Genomic DNA, 12,616 nt, shown 5'->3' on the forward strand with positions numbered 1-12,616 from the left:
ACACTTTGTCTTGGTGTTTCTACTTCCCGAGCCCCTCGGTTAGGTTCTCGTCGCGAAGTAGCTGTTCCTGCACGGTGATCACAGAACGTACAGCACAGGAGGAGGCCATTCGGCCCATCGAGCCTGTGCCGACTCGTTGAAAGAGCTCTCCAATTAGCCCCACTCCCCCCTGCTCTTTCCCCACAGCCCTGCAAATTTCTCCCCTTCAAGTATTCATCCAATTCCCTTTTGAAAGTCACTATTGAATCTGCTTCCACCGCCCTTTCAGTCAGCACGCTCCAGATCATCATAACTCACTGCGTCAAAAAAAAATGTTTCCTCACCTCCCCTCTGGTTCTTTTGCCAATCACCTTAATCAACCCTCCTGCCACTGGAAACAATTTCTCCTTATTTACTCTCATCGAAACCATTCATCATTTTGAACACCTCTATCAAATCTCTTAACCTTCTCTGCTCCAAGGAGAACAATCCCAGCTTCTCCAGTCTCTCCACATAACTGTCGTCCCTCATCCCTGGTACCATTCTGGTCAATCTCCTCCGCACCCTCTCCAAGGCCTTGACATCCTTCCTAAAGTGCGGGGCCCAGAATTGGACACAATACTCCAGCTGGGGCCTAACCAGTGATTTAGAACGGTTTAGCAATAACTTCCTTGCTTTTGTACTCTATTCGTCTATTAATAAAGCAGGATCCCGTATAATTTTTAACAGCCTTCTCAACCTGCCCTGTCACCTTCAAAGATTTGTGTACATACACCCCCAGGTCTCTCCGTTCCTGCACCACTTTAAGATTGTGCCGTTTAGTTCCTATTATCTCTCCTCATTCTTCCGACTGATGTTACAATTGAAAGCCGCAATTCTCTATGCGAGGTCTGGATGGGGTTCAGCTGTGACTAACGTGCGGACGTTCACCGAGTGGACTTGCGCGCGTGCATGTGTATGTGGAGCAGTCGCTCGGGTTCAGGTGACGGACTGCGGCCGAGGCCCCGCAGGCCGAATCACAGCGGAGTCGGCACTTTCCGAAGGGCGGGGGTGGGGGGGGAGGCGAAACCCGGCGAAAGACAGAGCCACAGAGCCAGGCGCAGAGTCTCCTGGTTCAGAAGCACTCGCCGTTTCCCCAGCGGCGCCCGATGAAGATTGACGAGGAGGTGGCCACTCGGGTGCCCTCGAAGATTAATTAACTGAGGCCGCGGGAGAGGGAGCACGGTTTTAGATTTGATTTGAGTAGCTGTAGCGCTGGCTTGTTGCTGAACTGCTCTTCCCTCGAGGCGCGCTCGGCCCAGCCAGCAACAGAAAGCACACGGGCAAGACTGCAGGCACCTGCCCGGGGTATTGATTTACCAGGATGTTGCCGGGACTGGGGAATTTTAGCTATGAGGAAAGATTGGATAGGCTGGGGTTGTTTTCTTTGGAACAGAGAAGATTTAATTGAGGTGTATAAAATTATGAGGGGCCTCGATAGTGGATAGGAAGGACCTATTTCCCTGAGCAGAGGTGTCAATAACCAGGGGGCATAGAAACATAGAAGACAGGAGCAGGAGTAGGCCATTCGGCCCCTCGAGCCTGCTCCGCCATTCAATGCGATCATGGCTGATCATCCAAATTCAGTACCCTGTCCCCGCTTTCTCCCCATATCCCTTAATCCCTTTAGCCTTAAGAAATATATCCAACTCCTTCTTGAATATATTTAATGTATTGGCCTCAACTGCCTTCTGTGGTAGAGAATTCCACAGGTTCACCACCCTCTGGGTGAAGAAATTCCTCCTCATTTCTGTCCTAAATGGCTTACCTCTTATCTTTAGTCTGTGACCCCTGGTTCTGGACTCCCCCGCCATCGGGAACATCCTTCCTGCATCTAGTCTGTCTAGTCCTGTTAGAATTTTATAAGTTTCAATGAGATCCCCTCTCATTCTTCTAAACTCCAGCGAATATAAGCGTCTTAAAGGAGGAGAGAGAGGCGGAGAGGTTTAGGGAGGGAATTCCAGAGCTCGGGGTCCAGGCGGCTGAAGGCACGGCCGCCAATGGTGGAGCAATGGAAATCGGCAATGCGCAAGAGGCCAGAATTAGAGGAGCGCAGAGATCTCGGGAGGGCTGCAGGAGGTTCGAGAGATCGGGAGAAGTGAAGCCATGAAATTGCCATTGTGATTTTGAAAACGTGGATGACTGCATCATCAACTGGGATGTCTTTCATAAGTCAGCTTTGTGGTAACTATGTCACAAAGGGTAGTGGAAATCTGGAACTCTTCCCTCCCCCCCCCCCCCCCCCCCCAAAAAAAGTTGTTGAGGCTGGGGGTCAATTGAAAATGTCAAAACTGAGATTGATAGATTTTTATTGGGTATGGGGATTAAGGGATACTGAACCAAGCTGGGTAGATGGAGTTAAGATACAGATCAGCCATGATCTTTTTGAGGGCTGAATGACGACCTCCTGTTCCTGTGTAACAGGGTCGAGGGCTGAACGGCCTCATCCTGCTCCTGTGTAACAGGGTCGAGGGCTGAATGGGCCTCCTCCTGTTCCTGTGTAACAGGCTTGAGGGACTGAATGGGCCTCCTCCTGTTCCTGTGTAACAGGCTCGAGGGACTGAATGGCCTCCTCCTGTTCCTCTGTAACAGGCTCGAGGGGGCTGAATGGGCCTCCTCCTGTTCCTCTGTAACAGGCTCGAGGGGCTGAATGGCCTCCTCCTGTTCCTCTGTAACAGGCTCGAGAGGCTGAATGGGCCTCCTCCTGTTCCTCTGTAACAGGCTCGAGGGGCTGAATGGCCTCCTCCTGTTCCTGTGTAACAGGCTCGAGGGGCTGAATGGGCCTCCTCCTGTTCCTCTGTAACAGGCTCGAGGGGCTGAATGGGCCTCCTCCTGTTCCTCTGTAACAGGCTCGAGGGGCTGAATGACCTCCTCCTGCTCCTGTGTAACAGGCTTGAGGGACTGAATGACCTCCTCCTGTTCCTGTGTAACAGGCTCGAGGGGCTGAATGGGCCTCCTCCTGTTCCTGTGTAACAGGCTCGAGGGGCTGAATGGCCTCCTTCTGTTCCTGTGTAACAGGCTCGAGGGACTGAATGACCTCCTCCTGTTCCTGTGTAACAGGCTCGAGGGGCTGAATGGCCTCCTTCTGTTCCTGTGTAACAGGCTCGAGGGGCTGAATGACCTCCTCCTGTTCCTGTGTAACAGGCTCGAGGGACTGAATGGCCTCCTCCTGTTGCTGTGTAACAGGCTCGAGGGACTGAATGGCCTCCTCCTGTTGCTGTGTAACAGGCTCGAGGGGCTGAATGGGCCTCCTCCTGTTGCTGTGTAACAGGCTCGAGGGGCTGAATGGCCTCCTTCTGTTCCTGTGTAACAGGCTCGAGGGGCTGAATGACCTCCTCCTGTTCCTGTGTAACAGGCTCGAGGGGCTGAATGACCTCCTCCTGTTCCTGTGTAACAGGCTCGAGGGACTGAATGGCCTCCTCCTGTTCCTGTGTAACAGGCTCGAGGGGCTGAATGGCCTCCTCCTGTTCCTGTGTAACAGGCTCGAGGGGCTGAATGGCCTCCTTCTGTTCCTGTGTAACAGGCTCGAGGGGTTGAATGAAGGTTGTAAAGTGCCTAATCGAAAGATGAGTCATAACGGCACAGAAGGAGACCATTCGCCCCATCGAGTCCGTGCTAAGGTGCTGTTCCTCGCGTCTCCGTTGAGTTTCATGATGCATTTTGAAGTGTAGTCACTGTTGTAATGTAGGAAACGCGGCAACCAATGTGTGCACAGGAAGCTCCCACAAACAGCAGTGTGATAATGACCAGATCGTCGGTTTTAGTGGTGATGGTTGTGGGGTAAATATTGGCCCAGGGACACCGGGGCGAACTCCCCCTTACTCTTCTTCGAAATAGCGGCCGGAAGACCTTTAACGTCCGCCTGAGAGGGCTCTCCCTGTTGCTCGTTATAAGCGGGGCTGCTGTTTTGATTCGCTGAAATTTCGATCTTATTTTGAGAATCCGGGCCTGTTGCTCGTGGCCTGTGGCTGGCATCCCATAATTTTGCCTGTTCTTCTGGGAAAACTGCAAATCATTGGGCGTCGATTATGAACACTCGAGATGAGGGTGCTGGAGACTAAATTAATATTCCCTCCCCCGCCCCCCCCCCGCCACCGCCTTGAAGACTGCCTTTTGTTGAAGGGGTTTTGTAAATCCTGGAGCACATACATGTGAATCGTGCCTTGCTGTCACAAGTCGCGGTGGAAGGAAATGTCAGCAGACTTAATTTGAATGAAGCCAGCTAGCTGTGTGTAACCGCCTGTCTGACGTTGCATTAAGTCATCGGACTGATACCTGGGATGGCAGGAATGACCTGAGAAGAGATTGGGTCGATTGGGCTTGTACTCGCTGGAGTTTAGAAGAATGAGAAGGGATCTCATTGAAACTTATAAAATTCTAACAGGACTGGACAGACTAGATGCAGGAAGGATGTTCCCGATGGTCGGGGGGTCCAGAACCAGGGGTCACAGTCTAAGGATAAGGGGTCGGCCATTTAGGACAGAGATGAGGAGGAATTTCTTCACCCAGAGAGTGGTGAACCTGTGGAATTCTCTACCACAGAAGGCAGTTGAAGCCAATTCATTAAATATATTCAAGAAGGAGTTAGATATATTTCTTAATGCTAAAGGGATCAAGGGATATGGGGAGAAGGCAGGGACAGGGTACTGAATTTGGATGATCAGCCATGATCGCATTGAATGGCGGAGCAGGCTCGAGGGGCCGAATGGCCGACTCCTGCTCATAAGAACATAAGAACATAAGAAATAGGAGCAGGAGTAGGCCAATCGGCCCCTCGAGCCTGCTCCACCATTCAATAAGATCATGGCTGATCTGATCCTAACCTCAAATCTTCTATCACTCTGCATCCACCCGAACCCATGTGATCTCCCGGGAGAGGCGAAAAACCAGATAAAGACCCAATGGCCAATTTGGGAGAAAAAAATCTGGGAAATTCCTCTCCGACCCATCTAGGCGATCGAAATTCTTCCAGGAGATCACTCTGTCCCTATATTTTCTACAGTACTTACCTTCTGTAAAGGCGATCTCCACCCCAGCCAGGAACAGGAATAAAACCATCTCCTGAAATCTAACAGAATTAGAACACAGTAGGAGCAGAACAAGGCTACACGGCCCCTGGGCCCACTCCACTACCCACAGGGCCATGACCATTCCGAACCTAGACTCATGTCCAATTTCCTGCCCGCTCCCCGTAACCCTTAATTCCCTTTACTTCTAGGAAACTATCTATTTCTGTTTTAAATTTATTTAATGATGTAGCTTCCACAGCTTTCTGGGGCAGCAAATTCCACAAACCTACCACCCTCTGAGTGAAGAAGTTTCTCCTCATCTCAGTTTTGAATGAGCAGCCCCTTATTTTAAGATTATGCCCCCTAGTTCTAGTTTCACCCATCATTGGGAACATCCTCACCGCATTCACCCGATCAAGCCCCTTCACAATCTTATATGTTTCAATAAGATCGCCTCTCATTCTTCTGAACTCCAATGAGTAGAGTCCCAATCTACTCAACCTCTCCTCATATGACCACCCCCTCATCCCCGGGATTAACCGAGTGAACCTTCTTTGTACTGATTCGAGAGCAAGTATGTCTTTTCTTAAGTATGGACACCAAAACTGTATGCAGTATTCCAGGTGCGGCCTCACCAATACCTTGTACAACTGCAGCAATACCTCCCTGTTTTTATATTCCAACCCCCTAGCAATAAAAGCCAACATTCCATTGGCCTTCTTAATCACTTGCTGCACCTGCATACTAACTTTTTGAGTTTCATGCACCAGGACCCCCAGATCCCTTTGTACTACAGTACTTTCCAGTTTCTTGCCATTAAGATAATAACTTGCTCCATGATTTTTCCTGCCAAAGTGCATAACCTCACACTTTCCAGTATTGTATTCCATCTGCCAAATCTCTGCCCACTTACTTAGCCTGTCTATGTCCCTTTGCAGGTTTTTTATGTCCTCCTCACTCACTACTTTCCGTCCCATCTTTGTATCATCTGCAAACTTTGATATGTTACACTCGGTCCCCTCCTCCAAATCATTAATATAGATTGTAAAGAGTTGGGGACCCAGCACTGACCCCTGCGGAACACCACTAGTTACTGGTTGCCAATCTGAGAACGAACCATTTATCCCAACTCTCTGCTTTCTGTTAGAGAGCCAATCCTCCACCCACGCCAGAATATTACCCCCAATCCCGTGATTTTTTATCTTGAGCAATAATCTTTTGTGTGGCACCTTGTCAAATGCCTTTTGGAAGTCTAAATACACTACGTCCACTGGTTCCCCTTTATCCACCCTGTATGTTACTTCCTCAAAAAACTCAAGCAAATTTGTTAAACATGACTTCCCCTTCATGAAACCATGCTGAGTGCCCTATTAAATTATGTTTATCCAAATGTCCCGTTACTGTCTCCTTAATAATGGACTCTAACATTTTACCAACCACAGATGTTAGGCTAACAGGTCTATAGTTTCCAGCCTTCTGCCTACTACCCTTTTTAAATAAGGGTGTTACATTAGCAGTTTTCCAATCTGCCGGGACCTTTGCTGAGTCCAGTGAGTTTTGGAAAATTATTACCAATGCATCCACAATCCCTACCGCTACTTCCCTCAAGACCCTAGGATGCAAGCCATCAGGTCCAGGGGATTTATCTGCCTTGAGTCCCATTATTTTACCAAGTACCACTTCCTTAGTGATTTTAATTGTATTTAGTTCCTCCCCCCCTAGAGCCCCCTGTTTGTCCAGTGTTGGGATATTCTTAGTGTCCTCTACTGTAAAGACTGATACAAAATAATTGTTCAGTGTTTTTGCCATCTCCATGTTTCCCACCATTAATTTCCCGGTCTCATCCTCTAAGGGACCAACATTTACTTTAGCCACCCTTTTTCTTTTTATATAACTATAGAAACTTTTACTGTCTGTTTTTATATTTTTTGCTAATTTACTTTCATAATCTATCTTCCCTTTCTTAATCAATCTTTTTGTTATTTTTTGCTGTCTTTTAAAGACTTCCCAATCTTCCATCCTCCCACTAGATTTGGCTACCTTATATGCCCTTGTTTTTAGTCGGATACTATCCTTAATTACTTTACTTAGCCACGGATGGCTATCTTTTCTTTTACACCCTTTTTTCCTCAGTGGAATATATTTTTTTTGGAAGTTGTAAAATAACTCCTTAAATGTACACCACTGGTCATGTACCGTCTTACCCTTTAATCTATTTTCCCAGCCCACTCTAATTAATTCCGCTCTCATACCTTCATAGTCTCCTTTATTCAAGCTCAGCACGCTTGTTTGAGATCCAACCTTCTCACCCTCTAATTGAATATGGAATTCAACCATGTTATGGTCACTCATTCCAAGGGGATCCTTTACTAGGACATTTTTAATTAATCCCGTCTCATTACACAGGACCAGATCTAAGGTTGCTTGCCCCCTGGTCGGTTCAGTTACATACTGCTCAAGAAACCCATCCCTAATACACTCAATGAACTCTTCCTCAAGGCTGCTCTGCCCAATTTGATTTGTCCAGTTAATATGATAATTAAAATCCCCCATAATTATAGCTGTTCCCTTATTACAAGCCTCAACTATTTCCTGATTAATACTCCGTCCAACAGAGTTGCAACTGTTCGGAGGCCTATAGACTACACCCACTAGTGTTTTTTTCCCCTTATTATTCCTTACCTCCACCCAAACTGTTTCACTATCCTGCTCCTTTGACCCAATATCATTTCTCTGTATTATAGTGATTCCTTCCTTTATTAACATAGCCACCCCACCTCCTCTCCCTTCCTGCCTGTCCTTCCTGATTGTTAAATAACCTGGTATGTTTAATTCCCAGTCATGGTCACCCTGCAGCCATGTTTCTGTAATGGCCACAAGATCATACCCATATGTTATTATTTGTGCCGTTAACTCATTCATTTTGTTACGAATGCTACGTGCATTCAGATAAAGAACTTTCAAATATGTTTTGTAACACTTAGTTCCTGTTTTTTCCCTTTTTATTACTTTACTTTTTACTCCATACCTTCTGTCCCTTCCTGACACATTCTGTTTTTTAATTCCCCCACTGCTACCTAAGTCTATGACCTTCTCTGATGTCATTTCTATGATTTGCTCTCTAGAAACCTCCCCCCCACTAATTAGTTTAAAGCCCTCTCTACAGCCCTAGTTATATGATTCGCCAGGACTCTAGTCCCAGCACTGGCCAAGTGGAGTCCGTCCCAACAGAACAGCTCCCTCCTGTCCCAGTACTGGTGCCAGTGTCCCAAGAAGCAAAACCCATTTCTCCCACACCAGTCTTTGAGCCACGCATTTAACTCTTTAATTTTATTTATCCTAGCCAAATTCGCTCTTTGAAACGGATGGGATGATCAGTACTCCGATTCGGGGGGGGGGGGGGGGGCGGCAGAAATGGACTATTTTAAATACCGTGAGCCACCTGACCATTCTCGGCTTCTTCTTTCAGCAGTTTGGTTTTGTGGGGGCGTGGAGGGGGAGGGGGTGGTCAGCGAGGTACACGGTGTTGCAGGGGAGGGAGGCAGCAAGCAAAGGTTGGAGGTAAAATGAAATATCCTGGCCTGGAAATTACGGGGAGAGCGGTCACATCTGTCGGAGGGTGGCGTCTGTCGGATGAGGTGTTCAAACCGAGGCTGTAAAAGATCCCGCGGCCACTATAGGAAGAAGAGCAGGGGGGAGTTCTCCCCCCGTGTCCTGGGGCCAATACTTATCCCTCAGCCAACATCACTAAAACAGATGATCTAGTTAGTATAGGAACAGAAGAATTAGGAGCAGGAGTCGGCCATTCGGCCCCTCGAGCCTGCTCCGCCATTCAATGAGATCACGGCTGATCCAATCTTGGCCTCAACTCCACTTTCCCGCCCGATCCCCATATCCCTCGATTCCCCGAGAGTCCAAAAATCCATCGATCTCAGCCTTGAATATACTCAACGACTGAGCCTCCACAGCCCTCTGGGGCAGAGAATTCCAAAGATTCACCGCCCTCTGAGTGAAGAAATTCCTCCTCATCTCAGTCCAAAATGGCCGACCCCTTATCCTGAGACTGTGACCCCTGGTTCTAGACTCGCCAGCCAGGGGGAAACAGCCTCTCAGCATCTACCCTGTCAATCCCCCTCAGAATCTTGTATGTTTCAGTGAGATCACCTCTCATTCTTCTAAAATCCAGAGAGTATCGGCCCAATCTACACAATCTCTCATCATAGGACAGTCCTCTCATCCCAGGATTCAATCTAGTGAACCTTCGTTGCACCGCCTCCAAGGCAAGTATATCCTTCCTTAGATAAGGAGACCAAAACTGTGCACAGTACTCCAGGTGTGGTCTCACCAAGGCCCTGTACAATTGCAGCAAGACTTCCTTACTCTTATACAAGAGCAAAATACTGCGGATGCTGGAAATCTGAAACAACAACAAAATGCTGGAAACACTCAGCAGGTCAGGCAGCATCCGTGGAGAGAGAAACGGGGTTAACGTTTCAGGTCTGTGACCCTTCGTCAGAACTGGCAAAAGTTAGTGATGGAACAGATTTTAACCAGGTGCAGGGCCAGGGATAAGGGGGAGGAATGAACAAACTGTACGGCCTGTGATGGGGTCAAAGGCAGGAGTGGTTAAATGTTGCAAGTGTGGCTGGCAGAATCGTCAACACCTGCCGCCTGAAAAAGTAGGGGCAGCAGAGGCTATGGTCTGAAATTGTTGAACTCGACGTTGAGTCCGGCAGGCTGTAAAGTGTCGAATCGAAAGATGAGGTGCTGTTCCTCGAGCTTGCGTTGAGCTTCATTGGAACAGAGCTAGAGGCCGAGGACGGAGAGGTCAGAGTGGGAGTGGAGCGGAGAATTAAAGTGACAGGCGACCGGGAACACTTACGGACTGAACGGAGGTGTTCCGCAAAGCGGTCACCCAATCTGCGTTTGGTCTCCCCAGTGTAGAGGAGACCACATCGTGAGCAGCGAATACAGTGTACTAGATTGCAAGAAGTACAAGTAAATCGCTGTTTCACCTGGAAGGAGTGTTTGGGGCCCTGGTCAGTGGGAAGGGAGGAGGTAAAAGGGCATGTGTTGCATCTCCTGCGCTTGCACGGGAAGGTGCCGTGGGGAGGGGAGGGGCTGTTGGGGGTGATTGGGGTGTTGCAGAGGCGGCCCCGTGGGGCAAGAACAAGCTGAAACGATGGGGCAGACCAGGGCGGCCCTGTTTGTGGATCTTGGGAAGGAGGTAGAAGCGGGCTGTGCTGGGTTGGTGGACTGTGAGGTTGGCGGCCATGGAGGGAAGATCTCCAGAGGAGATAAGGTCAGTGACAGTCTTGGAAACAATGGCTTGATGTTTGGTAGTGAGGTCATGGTCCAGGGGGAGGTAGGGGGCGGTGTCAGAGAGTTGGCGTTCAGCCTCCGCACAGAAGAAGTCAGTTCGCCAAACAACAACAGCACCACCCTTGTCAGCAGGTTTAATGACCGTGTTAGGGTTGACTCCACTCACTTCCTCCAAATTAAAGGTGTTGCTATGGGAACCCGCATGAACCCTAGCTATGCCTGCCTTTTCGTGGGATATGTGGAACGTTCTTTGTTCCAGTCCTACTCGGGTCCCCTTTCTCTGCCTCTGCACCTGCTTAAAGCCTGTTCCATCTCTAACTTTTTCCATTTCTGACGGAGGGTCACAGTCCTGAAACGCTAACTGTTTCTCTCTGCACGGATGCTGCCTGACCTGCTGAGTGTTTCCAGCATTTTCTGTTGTTATTCCTCACTCTTATCCTCCAACCCCCTTGCAATAAAGGCCAACATGCCATTCACCTTCCTTATTGCTTGCTGTATCTGCATGCTAGCTTTCTGTGTTTCTTGCACGAGGACACACAAATCTCTCTGAGCACCAACATTTGAAAGTTTCTCACCATTTAAAAAATATTCTGTTTTCCTACCCTTCCTAACAAAGTGAATAACCTCACATTTCCCTACATTATACTCCATCTGCCACCTTACTGCCCACTCACTCAGTCTATCTATATCCCTTTGCAGACTCTGTGTTCTCCTCACAGCTTACTGTCCCACCTAGCTTTGTATCGTCAGCAAACTTGGATACATTACACTCGGTCCCTTCATCTGGGTCATTAATATAGATTGTAAATAGCTGAGGCCCCAACACTGATCCTTGCGGCACCCCACTAGTTACAGCCTGCCAACCTGAAAAAGGCCCGTTTATCCCGACTCTCTGTTTTCTGTTCGTTAACCAATCCTCTATCCATGCTACTATATTACCCCCAACCCCATGAGCCCTAATCTTGTGTAATAATCTTTTATGTGGCACCTTATCGAATGCCTTTTGGAAATCCAAATATACTACATCCACTGGTTCCCCTTTATCTACCCTGCTAGTTACATCCTCAAAGAACTCTCTAATGAATTTGTCAAACACGATTTCCCTTTCATAAAACCATGTTGACTCTGCCTAATCATGTTATGATTTTCTAAGTGCTCTGATACCACTTCCTTAACAATGGATTCCAGCATTTTCCCAACAACTGATGTCAGGCTAACTGGCCTGTAGTTCCCTGTTTTCTCTCTCCCTCCTTTCTTGAATAGCGGTGTTACATTTGCTAAATAGCAGTGTTACATTATCATATTGCTTGTTGTGTACACATTGGCTGCCACATTACAACAGTGACTACACGTCAAAAAGTACTTCATTGGCTGTAAAGTGCTTTGGGACGTCCTGATGTTGTAAAAGGCGCTATATAAATGCAAGTCTGTCTTGGTTTTGAACGTGGAAAGGCTGAGGAGGGAGGCTAGATTAATGGATAGCGCCCTTGTGAACTTAAGAACATAAGAAATAGGAGCAGGAGTCGGCCATTCGGCCCCTCGAGCCTGCTCCGCCATTCTACAAGATCACGGCTGATCTTCGACCTCAACTCCACTTTCCTGCACTATCCCCATATCCCTTAATTCCCTTAGTATCCAAAAATCTATCGACCCCTGTCTTGAATATACTCAACGACTGAGCCTCCACAGCCCTCTGGGGCAGAGAATTCCAAAGATTCACCGCCCTCTGAGTGAAGAAATTCCTCCTCATCTCAGTCCTCAATGGCCGACCCCTTATCCTGAGACTGTGCCCCCTGGTTCTAGATTCCCTGCGTCTATCCTGTCAAGTCCTGTAAGAATGTTGTGTGTTTCAATGAGATCACCTCTCATTCTTCTAAACTCCAGAGAATATAGGTCTAGTCTACTCAATCTCTCATCTTGGGATAATCCCCCCATCCCAGGAACCAGTCTGGTGAACCTTCGTTGCACTCCCTCTATGGCAAGTACATCCTTCCTGAGGTAAGGAGACCAAAACTGTACACAGTACTCCAGGTGTGGTCTCACCAAGGGCCCTATATAATCGCAGTAAGACGTCTTTACTCTTATACTCAAATCCTCTTGTAATAAAGGCCAACATACCATTTGTTTTCCTAATTGCTTGCTGTACCTGCATGTTAACTTTCAGTGATTCGTGTACAAGGACACCCAGGTCCCTCTGAACACCAACATTTCCCAATCTCTCACCATTTAAAAAATACTCTGCTTTTCTATTTTTCCTACCAAAGTGG

General features: G+C 48.0%; 1 protein-coding gene across 1 annotated transcript in view; it reads right to left on the reverse strand.

The window, feature by feature from the left end:
- Positions 1 to 12,616, reverse strand: part of ints3 (integrator complex subunit 3) — a 153,543-nt gene that overhangs the window by 41,765 nt on the left and 99,162 nt on the right. The window contains exons 20-21 of the mRNA XM_085978245.1: positions 4,168 to 4,184; positions 3,841 to 4,023 (exon numbers count right to left, since the gene is read on the reverse strand). Coding sequence (XP_085834371.1) covers positions 3,841 to 4,023; positions 4,168 to 4,184 — 200 coding nt within the window. The remainder of the gene's footprint in view (positions 1 to 3,840; positions 4,024 to 4,167; positions 4,185 to 12,616) is intronic.

This window comes from Somniosus microcephalus, unplaced genomic scaffold, assembly GCF_052327205.1.
Source record: "Somniosus microcephalus isolate GS21.2 unplaced genomic scaffold, FLI_Smic_1.0 unresolved_chr7, whole genome shotgun sequence".
Lineage (NCBI taxonomy): Eukaryota > Metazoa > Chordata > Chondrichthyes > Squaliformes > Somniosidae > Somniosus > Somniosus microcephalus.